A 14231-nucleotide genomic window follows, 5' to 3' on the forward strand; every position below is an offset into this window, starting at 1 on the left:
AAGCTGTGCCTTTGGGATTAGCTGGTGTCCGTGGCCAAGGGGAATCCTTTCTGCAAGCCAGGGAGCTTCCTCCTGGAGTTATTTGGGCTCTGTTTAAAAGCTGGTGGGTTTATCACTCCATGCTGCCTGTGCTAACCTGTTCCAGAGGAGTGTCCAGCAGACTCTCCCAGGTAACTTTGCTCTGCTCTGCTGTTTCCTAGCTGAGATCTTGGGAACACAGAGCTCCCAACGGCTGCTGCCTCTAGTCCTGAACTGTTGAACTCTGAGTTTCACAGGGAACTGTGTCATCAATTCTGTGGGACCACAGGTGACCAGTAGAGTCTGATGAAGATGAATGTGTGGTGTTGGTGATCACAGAGGTGTGTTCACCTCCCCAGCCCTGTGCCCAGGGGAAGGTCCCCTGCACTTTCGAGTGCTAGTGCAGGTATCTGTAAAAGCCTCTTGGATTAAATGAGAATTTGTTTATATGTGGAGGGGACTGCTGCTCTCACCTTTAAAATATCTTTTGCTTGATTCCTTTGTGGTCAGAATTTAAAGAGTAAAACACGAGTTCTCAGAGGACCAGCTGGTTCATCACCCCAAGGATAACAGAGATCTACCTATGTCCAGAGTCTCTTTAATGGCATGGAATTAGCACTGACCTGCCTCTAAACAGCTCAAGGCCCTTGATACCTTCAGTTTTATTTATTTTTCCAATTGTGTCCATTTTCTTTGGTTTTGGAATTTGGTAAAAACATGGATATGTGTGAACTGTACATTGACTACTCACTAGTGATTGCCCCAAGCATGTGATTTCTTTCCAGAGGAGAGGGGACTCTGCATTGCATTTCCATTGCAGGGCTTGTAGAGAATAATCAAAGGACTCTCAGTTCGTAGCCTGCCTTCTGCAGTACCTGGTTCATGTGCTCATCCCCTGAGATGTCTTTGGGTTAGGAGACAAGTGTGTTTTTGGAGCAGGCTCAGAGATGTTCGTATTTTCTTTTTGTGAGCGCTCTGTGAACGCATCCCTTCCTTCTCTGGCAAAATCCTTGATGTGCACACTGTTAGCCTGTTCCTGGGAGGGCCCCTGGGACTCTTCCAGCTGCAGGTATCCTGCTGACTGGCAGGAAGGATTGTGTAGTTCAAACATGACAGCAGCAGTTGTTTCCTCGGGGGAAGAATTCAAACCAACCCTTGTAGCTGGAAGCACTTAAAAGAGCCGGTTCTGAAGGCATGAGCAATCCAGGCAGATCAGCAGCTCATGATAAATATGACGTGAGAGGTTTGAGTCTTGCAGCCCATTCTTCTGAAAAAGATCTTCCTTTTTGGACAGAAAAGGTTCTCTCCCATATCCCAGTAATGTTGCCAAGCTCTATTTTCTCGTTATAAAGAGAAAACAGAATGAAAATAGGTCGGTCCAGCTCTGCAATCCCTGCCCTTTTCAGGGCTGTGCTGTTTGTGATGCTGATGGGCAAATGGATATATTAAAAAAAGAAATCCCATTTCCTTGTTTGTGTTGCAGTGCCCACTACACTCATCCCAAACATCCTCCCACGATCACTGCAGTGCACGGACACTGCAATGATTCCCTGTTCTCTCTGCGTGTGGAAGTTTGAAGAGCTGGGTCACAAAATGAAATCCAGCTCAGTGCAAGGCTGGTTTGATTCAGGCTTGCGTAGGAGACACAGAGGGACTCAGATATTCCTTTGGTTATTTAATAGCCTCTGTCTGTTCAGGGCCTTTGAAAGGTGCTCTTGCTGCTTTTGGCCGTGGGCTGTGGTGATTAATACGAATTCTTTGTGAAGAGATTTCTTCTGTGTGGAGAAGTCAGAGGCGAGTGCTGGTTTTTTTGTGCCTTTACAGCTTTGATCCAGGCCCACACCAGTCCCCAAGGGAACACTGTGGTGTGCAAAGTTCACGGGCTGGAGAGCCAAATTCTATAGATTTCACGGAGCAGACAAACCCTCTGCCAGTAATTGGAGTTGTGGCCTTTGTGCCTTTCTGTGTACTGTGGTGTGAGCTTTGAAGCCGGGAGTGTTGTGCTCCCAGCAGCTCAGGGCAGAGCTCAGCAGGGGCTGGAGTGGGGTATGGGCAGAAGGGTTTCAGCTGCATGGGGAGGTGTTTGGTTTTTCCTGGCTCAGAGCAGAAACTCAGTCCTGGAGGAAGCAGGAGGGGAGGAGAACGCTGCCAGGGACTGCAGTGCAGCATCTTAGCACCTGGTTAACCTCCAAACTCCTTGTGAGAGCCTCTCTGGGGCAGATCTTGTCTGACTCTGACTGAGACCCAGGGCTATGGCCTTCTCGTAGTTTGGTAGTGTTTCTTTTATCAATAAAAATCACTTTGAGTTGAGACATTTGTTCAACTTCCTTTTCTCCAAAAGCAACCTGTGAGATCCTGGCCCAAAATGAAAGGGAAGTGAGCAGGTGGGAGAGAGAGGAGGGCGAGTGTGCTTGTTCCTCATCAACTCCTGGCCCCTTAGAACACCAGCAGAACATGACTGGCTCATACCTCACCCCCTGTAAGAGGACATGGAGCCTGCCAGGCAGTGGAAGTGGCAATGGAAGAATTGGTTCCTGAGTACCCTCTTAGGCTCTCATGTAACCCTGCCTTGTCCTCTCTTCACTGGAAATTGCCATGGAACATGCAGAGCTGCTGCTAAAGAGAGAGGACTCTTGTTTTGTCCACAGGCTTTTCAAAGCACAGACTCTCTCAAATGTTTCTAGTCAGAAGTGTTACCTTGAGGCAGCATTGCTCCATACATCCTGCTTTCCCTGAGGAGCAGAGCCTGGACAGTGCTCTGTGTAACTCAGGCAGGCTGGCAAGGATCCTCATGTGGTGCTTCTCATTGAGGTCCTGGTGTGCCTGTAGGAGCAGGAACTGCCCTTTGACTGCCCAAGGCAGCCCCAGTGCCAGGCAGGGCTGAGCAGGAGGAGCACAGCAGTGAGGGGTCTGGACCAGTGCCCTGCTGAGAACTTCCCCAGGTGCTGATCAAGGATAAGGGAGAGGGGGAAACGCCCCCCAAATTTATGTTGGGTCTCTGGTGAGCATGTAGCAACAGAAGTTTAACTCTGTTTAGCCAGAGGTTCCCAACTCTAACATGGCTTGGGAGCTACTGAGGGTCTGCAGGTCTGGACTGGGCACAGGGAGAAGCCACAGGCTGAGTGTCTCCGTGCAGGCAGCGAGTGCTGCTCAGCTGATGCTGGAGGAGAGAGGCTGAGGAGTAATTTTAGTTTGTTCCTGTTCTCTCAAAAATCACTGGGGTGTGGTCACAGGGTCCTCTCATCTGCTGGTTCTGTGATACACAGCTGGTTTTGGGGGTGGAAGGGTTTGACATGGGGGAGGAAGGAGTCAGTGCAGAGTGTAAACTTTGCTTTGTGTGTGTCACACAGCTCACAGGAGGAATTGTGCTGCATGAGCCCTGAGGACAGAGCTGGGGGCTGCTGCTGCAGCCAGCACGTGTACCTTGTGTTGCTGGTGGTTCTTGTGCTGTCAGGGGTACCTGAACAAACAAACAGGTTTAAAATACTGCGACCGAGGATTTTTGTTTGGTCCTGACCTATTAGGACAGATCCCACTCACTTCTCTACTGTCTTGACCTTCCAGTGATCCCAAGGGGTTTCTTTTTGGAAGTCCCTCTAGATGGAGACCTGGCCCAGTACAGTCTGAGCAATAGCAGCTCAAACATTCAGCTTTCTCAGTCCTTATGCAGGGAGAGGCATTGTATTGCTCCTCTGCTGTCCTTCATTCTTTAATACATGCTCTCTCTTTCTGTAACACTTCTTCAGGGCTTCTCTGCTACTGTTTGCTGTGAGTCCCCAGCAGATCAGGCATGGAATAGAAGATTATAAAAACAGCAGATGCCAACCAAAGGGGCTGGGGATGGGCAGATGCCACTTAGACCCCGCTGTGCAGGACGCTTGCTTTGTAACAGCTTGCCAAGTTGTCCTCCTGTGCAGCACAGGGAGTGTGTGCTTGTGCGTGGAACCTGTGCATCACCTTGGAAAGCTGATTGATCTCTGGGATAGTCTGGGCTCACCAGACTTCCAGGGAATTCACCAGCCCACTGGTGCTCAGCAGCCTCAGCTCTGGCTGCTGACTGGAGGTGTCCAGAGTTGTCTCGGGGTGCTCAGATCAAGTCTGACTTGTGTTAGGCAGTCACACAGTCCAAGGCATAAAGCTCACTTGGTTCACTTGGGGAGGCCTCCTTAATAGCTTGGTCATACTCTTGAGCTCAGAAGATCTGTGTGCCTGGTTTCCTTTTCCCAGGGATAGTGAGAGCAGCAAGTCAATGCGAGTATTGTTATTCCCTGTCCTCCTTGGAATAGTGTTATTTGTTTTCCTGTTGTAGAGTGGTTTGGGCTTCTAGTGCTGTAAGTGCAGGTCCTCCAGCCTTCCTGGCACTCGGCAGCAGCTTCTTTACACCCCTTTCCCAGCTCCACTCTCTCCTCTGCACTTTATTTCCAGTAAGCTCCTGACTTTCTGTCACTTCAGATAAGTCACTTTTCCATCCTCTGCTTTCCCAGCTGTGGAGGGAGAATTGTGCCTCTCTGCAGAGCTGAGGAGCTTTGAGAGTGCCACAAAAGGAGCCAGATACAGGCTTGCTCTATTCATTGTGCTTGACAACTCAGTAAATAAAACTTCACTCAATTGCTCGCTCTGTAATTCACATATAAAAGACCTGTCATTCTGATCTCTCCCACACCATGCTTGAAATGCAAAGGATGGAGTGAGACCTTCTAGTAAAGCAGCATAATTTCAGCACAGTACAAAATGGGCTTTGAGGGTGTTGTCATAAATAACATAATGCACCTGCCTTGGCAGGAAGAGCAGAGTGCACATGTTGAACCTGCCCTTTGTCACGGCCTTCCAGAATTTAACGTTGATCTTGTGACACTTGATAAGCCTTCTGGACCCTCAGAGGGTACAGGAACTATTCTGGCTTTCCAGAGAAAGGCAGCAGTTCATGCCAGTGGGGAGCCTGGTTTTTCCTCCTCGAGTTTGAGAGGAATTAATAAATATTCATCATCTCCTGGTATCCAGGTTCTTATACCTTCAGCTTCAAAATGCATCGCAATCACTGTGCTGTGCGTCTCGTCACCGTGCTGAGGGTTGTTGCAGTGTAAGTCTCCTGGGCAAGGGATCTCTCACATTCTCTCTGGTTTGTAAATGTGCTCTGAGCACACAGTTGGTAGTTGGACAAGAAAGGCTGTGGTGGCAAAACCAGCTTCAGATGTTCCCACCCTGCTTTGGGGTTTGCTGCCTCCTCTCCTGTGCCAGAAGTGGCACAGAGAGAGGCTGTGCACATCCAGCTCAGGCATCACCCTCTGGACAGGGGTAGTGGGCAAGGAAACATCTCTCTTGGGGCAGAAAGCACCAGATGGGTTCTGGATGCAGAAGATGGTGGATGGTAGCTGTGGTCCCATTCCAGATGTTCATCCCAGCCTTGAGGCAGTGGAAGAATCGTGGCTCCTGTCTGTGCGGCTGGCGTGCAGGATGGTTGGTGTCTCTCACGTAGTGTTGGTAGCCCTGCAGCACCTTGGGGAAGCACATGAGGAACAGAGGGGGGGATTGCAATGGCTCTTGCTTACCAGGATGGTGGAGCCAAGCAGCATTTCCCACTGCAGAGCTATCCCACAAGGCACGGGAGAGCTGCTGGGTTGTGTGTTAGGTCATTGCTGGTTCTTCCTGGGTTTCCTGCAGAAAATAGGACTATGCTGGGCTGAAAGCCAGGCCCTGGATTTAGGGAGCTAGGCTTTGCCAAGCTGCTGCACCCCACTGTACTCCTGACACCTAGTGTTTCCAGGCAGGTCAGTATGGACATGATCAGACCTTGCCTGTCTGCGCTGCTTTCCCTTCCCTGTGCTCACCTTCTCGCTTTGACCTTTCCCTTCCCTCTTTGTGTCCCCACTGAATGGCTGCCAGCCCCTCTGCCAGCTCTGCCCTTAGAGCTGCCACTTGTGATTCCTGAAAGGCAGAGTGAGTGAGAGCTTGGCAGAGAGCAGTCATTTGTTACAGCAAGTTTTCTTTTCCCCCCTTTCTTCAGATACAGCACAAAGAATCCCTCTCTGCAGTCGGAGACGGTTCATTACAAGAGAGGGGTAAGCCAGCAATTCTCCCTGCCTTCCTTCAAGATTGATTTCTCAGAGTGGAAGGATGATGAGGTAAGTCTCTTCTCAGTCTCTTCTTTCCACACCCCTGTTGTCCCAGAAGCACTGGTCTCCATTTAGTGCCATGAAGTTATGGCTGGAAGACACTCTCCCAGCTGCCACAGTGTGTTTTGTGGGTACTTGGGAACTTGGCAGGTAGATCAGGCCAACAGGGAGGAAACTTTTGATATCACTGATCAGCTGGTTTAGGAGAGAGGCAGCAGAAATTGGCACTGGAGCTTTTCCTGGAGGAACCTGCCACTCCTCAGCCTTCCTCTCCCTGCCACCCAAAGAACTTGTGGGAACAAATATTCGTTTCAATCTCTCTGTTTTGGTGGGGTTTAGGTCTAAGATTTTGGGTTTTTTGGCTGGTCCTCTGGAACAGTGTTCTCCAAAATGAGGTGCATATGAGGCAATTCACTGGGGTGCAGGAAGAACTTCAGTAATACATGTATATATCTCATAAATGATAAACACATATATTGGGAATATATGCTCGAAATATTTTACTGGTGGGATGAATGATCAGAGTAGTTTGGAGTACACTGCTCTAGTGCTGTTTAAGAGCCACATCCTGCACTATTAACTGCAGCAGTACAGTGCTGTGAGAGGATATTCTCCTCCTGGGGCATTCACACTGGTGCATCAGTGCTGAATAAAGGAATGGTGTCCTCCTCTTTGTTTAACCCATGACTGCAAACAGATGAGGCCTTGGTTTTAATTAAGCTCTGTGGCTATTCCTACATAGCAAAATTTTGGAGTCCTGGTAATTTTGGTATCTTTGGTATCTTTGCAAAATTCCAAGCCAGGCAGTAAGTTTCTGCTTCTTGAGCCTCTGATCTTTGGCCCAAGGGCTTCCCCTTGTGCTGGTTTAAAGGTAAACCAGCAGGGGGAATGAACTCAACTCAGAAGAGAGATTATAAGTCAGAATAACAATTTAATAAAATAATATAAGTATGATTATACAGACAAGCAGTTGGTTTTAACCCACAAAACCCAAATGCATAACCCAGCACCCTGGGGCATGAACAGAGTGGTGTTCTTTGGGCCCCCTGAGTCCAAAGTAAAAGGAGAGGGGAAAACCTGTTGGTGAGAGTGCTGGTGCAGTCTGGTCAAGGATGGTGACTGCAGTCCGGTCGAGAGTGATGGTTGCAGTCTGGTTGAGAGTGGTGGTCTCAGTCTGGTTGAGAGTGGTGGTCTCAGTCTGGTTGAGAGTGGTGGTCTCAGTCTGGTTGAGAGTGGTGGTCTGCAGTCTTCCTCTGGATCCCACGAGTGGTTATAAAAGTCCCAAGACTCCAAGATATATACCCTCCAGTTCAGGCAGGAATGCCCAGCACTTCCCTCAGGGCGGGGAGCTCCACAAAGGGTGTGAGGACAAGAGCATCCTCCTGTCTCACAGGCCTCTTAACACCCAGTTTATAGCCTGAGGAGTCAGGCTCTATGGGCAGAGGGTGTAAATGGTTCACTGATAACAGTTTCTGGGAAATGGCATGGAAGGCTATAGAATACACAGTTTTGGGTTACACCCATACAATGATGAACTGGTCCCAGATGTTCTAACTAGGACACCCCTGCATGTGACCAGAGCAGGGAGGCCTTGGGCTTTCCCCTGCTCTGTGCAGAATTGTCATAAGAGATTTCTAAAGCAGAGGAGTTGGTCTGTAGCTGCTGATAATATATTTGTTCCTGTGGACCCCTCTCCCAGGAAATCAACACTGATAGAGTGTTTAATTCCTGACCCAAACCTGTGCAAGAGTATCGTGTATGTGAACCCTGGTAGATAACTACCTATTTAAAAGAAAAATTTAAAAAAAAAAAGGAGGGGGGAAGGAAGAAGTGATCTTTCATGTATTTTGAAAGATTGAATAGCTATTGTCTTGAAGTTACAGCTATAACTATAATCAGTCCCGTGCCTTAAAAAATGCTGTGGTGGTTACCAAGAGCCTGCGGAGTCTGGTCTCCTGATGTCTTGTCTTCTCTGCCAATAGATGATTTCACAAGTTCAGCCTACAAAAGCCTGGAAGAGCTGCTTTTCAATCCCTTCTGTTGTCTGAGAGAGCTGGAAAGCAGGAGCTCAGATCCCTTTCTTCTTAAAAGAATTGTGGAGCTTAATTTTCACTTTTGTTCCTGTCAGCAAGGTTTTAACTCAAGTACTAAAGTCATGTCCCTTTGACAGCTTAAAGGGAGAGATGCTGTTGAAAAATGAGCTTCCAGTTTCCTTTGCTTGTTCTGCTGCATCCTCCTATTTCTCTTTTTTCATTGGTGTTACTGGAGCTGGAGAAAATGTGGAATGAGCACTATGATTTGGAAGTGTTTTTCCTCCCATTTCAGCTCTGTACATATCAGTCTTGGTCCTAAATCTTCTTAACTGGCCACCAAAATGCAGCCCTTTTATCTGGGAGAGCTGACAGTGTGTACACTCAGCTGTGCACAGTTGCACAGTTCAGATTTCTTTCCAGCTTTGTCCAAAAACCCCAGATTTGGTTCATATTTTCGCTCAGTGTAATACTCGGATATGACGTAGTTCTTGGCTGGCCCACAGAAAGGACAGTAATGTTATGTTGGGCTGTTCTGTGGAAATCTCTATAAAAGTTTGCTTTGTCTTCCCAATACACTGGTTTGCTTGGAAGTTACAGAGTATGGCTTGTGTTGAGCCAGTTGTGCTCAGGGCCATAAAAATTAACGTGAAATGGTCCCTTAAAGAGGCCTTTTGTTTGAGAAATCCAAAGTTTATAAGGTAAAGCAACCTCAGTTCTGTGATGTGACTTTCCCTTCAAACGGCCAAAGAACAATTTCTGTCATGCAGTAATAAATCAGAGCAGGAAGCAAAGCAAAACCATAAGCTTTTTCAGCTATTTTAATCCATTGTCCTCAATGAATTTTCCCTCTGTGCCGTGCCAGAACAGTTCAAAAATGCAAGCTGGAAAATAGTGGCTCAAGGAGTGTGTTCTGTAACAAACCCTGAGAGGTTAAATGAGATTTTTGTGTTTGCTCTGTTACTCTGCTGTTTTGGAAAGAGAATAGATTCTGGTAGTTAAAGGAGTAGTAAAATATAAAACCGTCATACAGAGGATGAAAATCGACATTCCTCAAGGTTAGAAGGTTTGGTCACATCATAAGGGTCTTCCAGCACATGCTTTCTGTTTGGAATCCTCACAGCTCCCGTGGGAGCTCTTGGCAGAGGCACAGCCACGTGGCTCATGGGCTGTGGGACACCTGACTGGTGGCTGACCAGGTATCCCAGTGTGCAGGTGTCACTCCTTTTGGGGTGAACATTTGGGTTGTAATTAATTTTCAACTATTAGGCTCGCACTGAGGGTCACCTTCCCTGCAGTCTGGGTGGTTTGGGTGGCCATTTGTGCCACTGGCTGCCTTGATAATTAACCTTTTGAGGGACCAGCTGGAGTGAGTCACGCTGCAAATGATACTGGGGCTGCAGGAAACTTAGGGGAGCCCCAAAGCACTACCTGGATGGTGCTGCAGCACTTGGAATTGGTCTCAGTTTTCATGGGAAAACCGAAAACAGACTACCTGGAGCACCATGGTGAAATGACATCTTTTTTTTTTTTTAGTCTTGGCAAGAGATGAGACAAAAATCTCCAAGTCAGTAATTAAAAAACCCACCAGAAATCCAGTCTCTGAGCCACTTCCGTTCCTGGCATAGGACAGTGTCTGTAAGGTTGCCTTTTCCTTGTGTTTCTAAGATGACACAGAGCTTTTGAAGTGCTTTAATGAAGTGCAGGGCAAAGGGAGAAGTTGAGTCTGTTTTCCTTGCACTCAAGTGAGATCTTAAATTTTCACTCTCACCCATTAGAAGGTCAAGGACCTGAATTTCGTAATATGCCAAGAGATGGAAATCAGTCTGGTGTTTCCTTAAGGTGTTATGTGAACTTGAAGGTTGACAGATTTTTCTCTTCAGGAACTTCATACAAAAGTCAGGGTCTGTTTTGTTGTGTTGGGAGCACAATGCACTGCTGTGCTAAAGCCTTACCTGTCCTGCCATACACAGGCAAAACTGTGGCATTAGATACATTCTGACAAATTTGTCCTACTGCAAATCACTCAGGAGACTTTTGGGATACGTGAATTAGTGAGAATTAAATACCATTTGAGACCAGGGGCTGGGGGCCTGTCAGAAGGGACCTTCATTGCTGTGATGTCCCATGATCTCAGGTGTTGTCTTCACCAAGCCTGGTGTGACCTGTGTAACCTCAGCTCGTTTCTGTCCCCCCCCAGCTGAACTTTGACTTGGATCGTGGTGTGTTCCCTGTGGTCATCCGAGCAGTGGTGGATGAAGGGGATGGTAAGCACGGTGCTCTGCTCCCTTGGAATTCTCCTGTCTCCCTCTGAGCTTATGTGGCTCCTTGGAGAGCCCTTCCAGAACAAAAACATTTCAGGAGTACGCCTTAACTTCCCTTTGTTAAAAAGGCCTGGCTAACCATGAGTTCTTGCATAAAAACATACTTCTAAAAATAACCTGCATTTTTTACAGGAAAAATGGCCAGGTGTTTGGTGTTGGAGGGGTGTTTAGGAGAGCTCCTGGCTCTGCCACCAATGCCAGGCACAAATCGGAGCAAATTACGTCTTTATTCTTTGGGGTTTATTTTTGCAGTTTGTAAGAGAAGGAGGGAGGGAGTATTTTCTCCCTCATTGAGGGGTAAGTTGTCCTCATAAAAACCTAGAAATGAGCAGAGAAAAGGAAATGGCTTTAAAATGCTCAGGCCACTCTTCAACCAAATGCAACTTCATTCAGCAGTTTGAAATTCTCCTGTTTTTTTCCGAGGGTGATGAATGGTTGCAATAAAAGAGGAGAAACAATTCCTGATTATTTTAAAATAATTAATAATTATGATTATTTGCTGATTATTTTTAAAGTGGATTGCTGCTTCGGAGAGGGAGGTCCAGTAAATATTTAGATTGTTACTCACCTTGGACAGTATTTCCCTTAGTGGGGTGTGTGCTTTTGGGCTCCATATGTTTGCACTCACATGAATTGTCAGCAATGAAAAGGGCACAAGGAAGTCACATTTTCTTTGAAACTGGGAGGTGTTGTGGTCAGCAGGACCAGCATTTCACTTCTGTGACATTTTTTACAAAATTTAAGATAATTAGGAAGGAAAAAATCCATTGTTGATCACATTGTTCAGGTCAGTCACTTGCAGAGTTTCTTATGCTGTAGATGTGGAAAAGGCCAGAAACTCATTACATTATTTTACTGTCTTCCAAGCAGACTGAAATAGAACTGGATGAACCAATTTAAAATGTGACTAACAAAGCACAGTGCAACATAAAGGAAATAACTTGTAAAGTGCATCTATTTTTAGTGATTTCATGCACTGTTAGTAAAATCCACATATATGTATATTTCTTTACCATAATATAAAACACCTTCCTCTGTTTATGGAACTTTTGGCAAGGTATTTATGCTCTCTAATGTTGGGCATGTCTAGAAGGATCAAAAATAGAACAGGAGGCAGCATGGGAAGCATACATTTATGCACATACCATGCCCAGTCTTAGCCAATAATGTACTCTCATCTATTTTAATAACCTGGAAAGGCAACTGCTTTTAAATCCTCTCCTGGAAAGAATATCAGCACAAAAATATGTGACACTTGAGCAAGATCTGAGGAAATTGTTGTGCATTTTGGTTCTTTTTTTAAACTGGTGGGCCTGGAAGGAGCTGGCCTTGTGTGTCTGGAGCACCTGGAAAATTACAGCTGGCCTGTAACTGCTTGTGTTTAGTAAAATTAAATGGTGGTTCCATGCCTTCCCTTCCCTCTGTGATTCCTCCACCACTTCTTCCTCCCACTTCCATATGATGAGTCTGAACAGAATTAAGCAAAAAGGCCCAACCAGTTGGAGCTGAACAGAACTGCAGAGTCCTGAGTGAGAGAGACTGGGATTGTACCTCACCCCCCCTGTTCTCTACTTGCTGAGGGGGCCAGGAATGCACTACTGAAACCTCTGACAGCCCCTTCTCAGTGCTATTGGATTAAGAAGGAACCCTTGACTTTGGAGGAGGGAAGATGTGATGTTTATCTTTGGGGGAGAAAGTCAGAGAACTGGGCAGAAATGTTTCAGTGGCTGGAGCTGGTATGAGAAATAAATGTTTTTATAGGCATGTGACTAGAGTGAAATAAAGTGATAAGGGCTGGAAGTGCTGCCAGTTGCTGTTAAACCAGATGGATCTGTGATAAATTCAGGTAATTAAACCCAGGAATGAAAGGGGAGAGCAGAATCCCACTGAGTGCTTTGTTTTACTTTCCCTTTACAACCTCTGAAAACCAAGTGGGATAGTTTGGAGCACTCAAGAAGGCATGGCTGTGTAGGGCCCACCACAGAGCCCAGTGAGATGAATCAGCCTGACAAGATAAGTTTTAAATGCAGGAGAGATGAAAATAGTGCAGATAGCAGTTCAGAAATGTCAGTGGACTACAATGCAACTCTCAGGGTATTTTTATGCTCGTGCTGTTTACAAGGTTTAACCAGATCTGCTCTTTCCCTTTTTGCAGTGGTGGTTGAGGTCACTGGTCACGCCCATGTTCTCCTGGCTGCATTTGAAAAGGTAAATGAGTTCTTTTTTCCCTTTGTCCTTGTGTATGTAAACATTTCCACGGGTCATTAGTTTGTATTTATGTAACACTTAGCCCAGCAGAGTCCTGGCTCGTTCCTGGGTGGTGTTGTAGTACAAGGAACCTCTTGCAGCAGCTCCTGTGCAGCCTGTAATTATCATTTGTACCTGAGCTGGTCGCTCAGGTAATTGCAGCTGCTGTTTCCTGTGTGTGGGGAGAGGGTGGAAGGTGTTGTCCATGGCTGCTACCGTGCAGTTTTCCAGGGCAGAACTGGATCTGCCGTGTCCAGACCCTGTTGCACCATTGTTTGGCCTTAGCTTACACACAGGGCCAAGCCCTCTGGAAGAATTAGGACACATCCTGCATGAAGACTGTGAGCTTCACTACTCTTGGGTGGTGTGTTTGATGTAGTGACCACTGCCTGCATGGTAAGGCCAAGCCAAGCTGTGTGCACAAGCCTCGATAACAAACTCTCTTCCCATGATAACTGGACCCTCAAAAGAGTTGCAAGATCCATAACTACACCATAATTAATGAGTCTGGCTGTGGTAACACTGCACACACCTACCTTGGGCAGGTGATTCTTGTGGTGACATGCTGAGGTGAGACAAGAGATGCTGGAGCAGAGCTGGGCATGTAGAGGGGAGCAGCATCAGTGCTGTGCCGTTGGAAATTCCTCACTTCCAGGCTGGCACGTGGCTGACCTTGGTATCTCAATCCGCTCAGTTCCTGTCGTATCCCTGTCCAAGTTGCCAGGTCTTACTTCTCTTCCTCCCAGGTGGATAATGTGGATAGTGAAGAGCTGAGTCAGAGGGCATGGGAAGCACAGTCAGTCCTAAGGAAGCCATGGGGCTGGAAGATGCTTTCAGTGTTTTAGGTTGCTTTTTGTTGGACTTGATCTGTGAAGAAAATGAGTCTTCCAGTGTTAGAAAGGTTGTTCTGAGCACTGGCTCTGTAGGTAGTTTTACTCCTGGCAATTAGAGATGGGCAGCTGCAGCACCCTTGGGATTAGGGGCAGGGATGTTATTCTAGTTTCCTCCTCTGGCTGATGTGGAAAAACAAAACACACTGGAGTCCCTCATAGTTCAGCCTCATAGTCATAGTTCAGCCACTTCTTTCTTCTCATCTTCCACTGAATGCTTAGAACAAGATTAAAATCTCACTTTTAATAAAAAGTCATAGGGCAGAGTACATGTTGAGTTCATCCTCCCTGTTTGATTAAAATATGTTCCCCATCCTTAGAATAATTGCAGCTTTTGAAGTGTAGGTCCATAAATCCAGGGGAGGTCCTTGCTAATAAGCACTGCTGATCCCCCAGAGGACAGACAGACCAGCAGGACCTGGTAACTTACTATTTATATGTATCTTTAAGATCAGAATAACAACCTTGATCCTTTGTGTAGTTTGACCTTGCAGCTCTTCCAAAGGCAGAAACTTGTTTGCCTGAAAACAGGACTGTTTTGTCTTTGGTGTGATGTTGTTGTCCCTTCCTTCTGAAACTCCTTCAGCAAACAGATGCACATCTGCAGCT

The 14231-nt window shown here is 46.7% G+C and overlaps 1 protein-coding gene across 4 annotated transcripts in view; it reads left to right on the top strand.

The window, feature by feature from the left end:
* MGRN1 (mahogunin ring finger 1) overlaps positions 1 to 14231 on the top strand; it is a 52963-nt gene that overhangs the window by 22238 nt on the left and 16494 nt on the right. For all 4 annotated transcript variants that reach the window (XM_064672641.1, XM_064672640.1, XM_064672638.1 and 1 more), the window contains exons 5-7: positions 6023 to 6140; positions 10362 to 10428; positions 12641 to 12693. In XM_064672641.1, the coding sequence (XP_064528711.1) occupies positions 6023 to 6140; positions 10362 to 10428; positions 12641 to 12693 (238 nt within the window). The remainder of the gene's footprint in view (positions 1 to 6022; positions 6141 to 10361; positions 10429 to 12640; positions 12694 to 14231) is intronic.

Source organism: Pseudopipra pipra, chromosome 16, assembly GCF_036250125.1.
Source record: "Pseudopipra pipra isolate bDixPip1 chromosome 16, bDixPip1.hap1, whole genome shotgun sequence".
Taxonomy (NCBI): domain Eukaryota; kingdom Metazoa; phylum Chordata; class Aves; order Passeriformes; family Pipridae; genus Pseudopipra; species Pseudopipra pipra.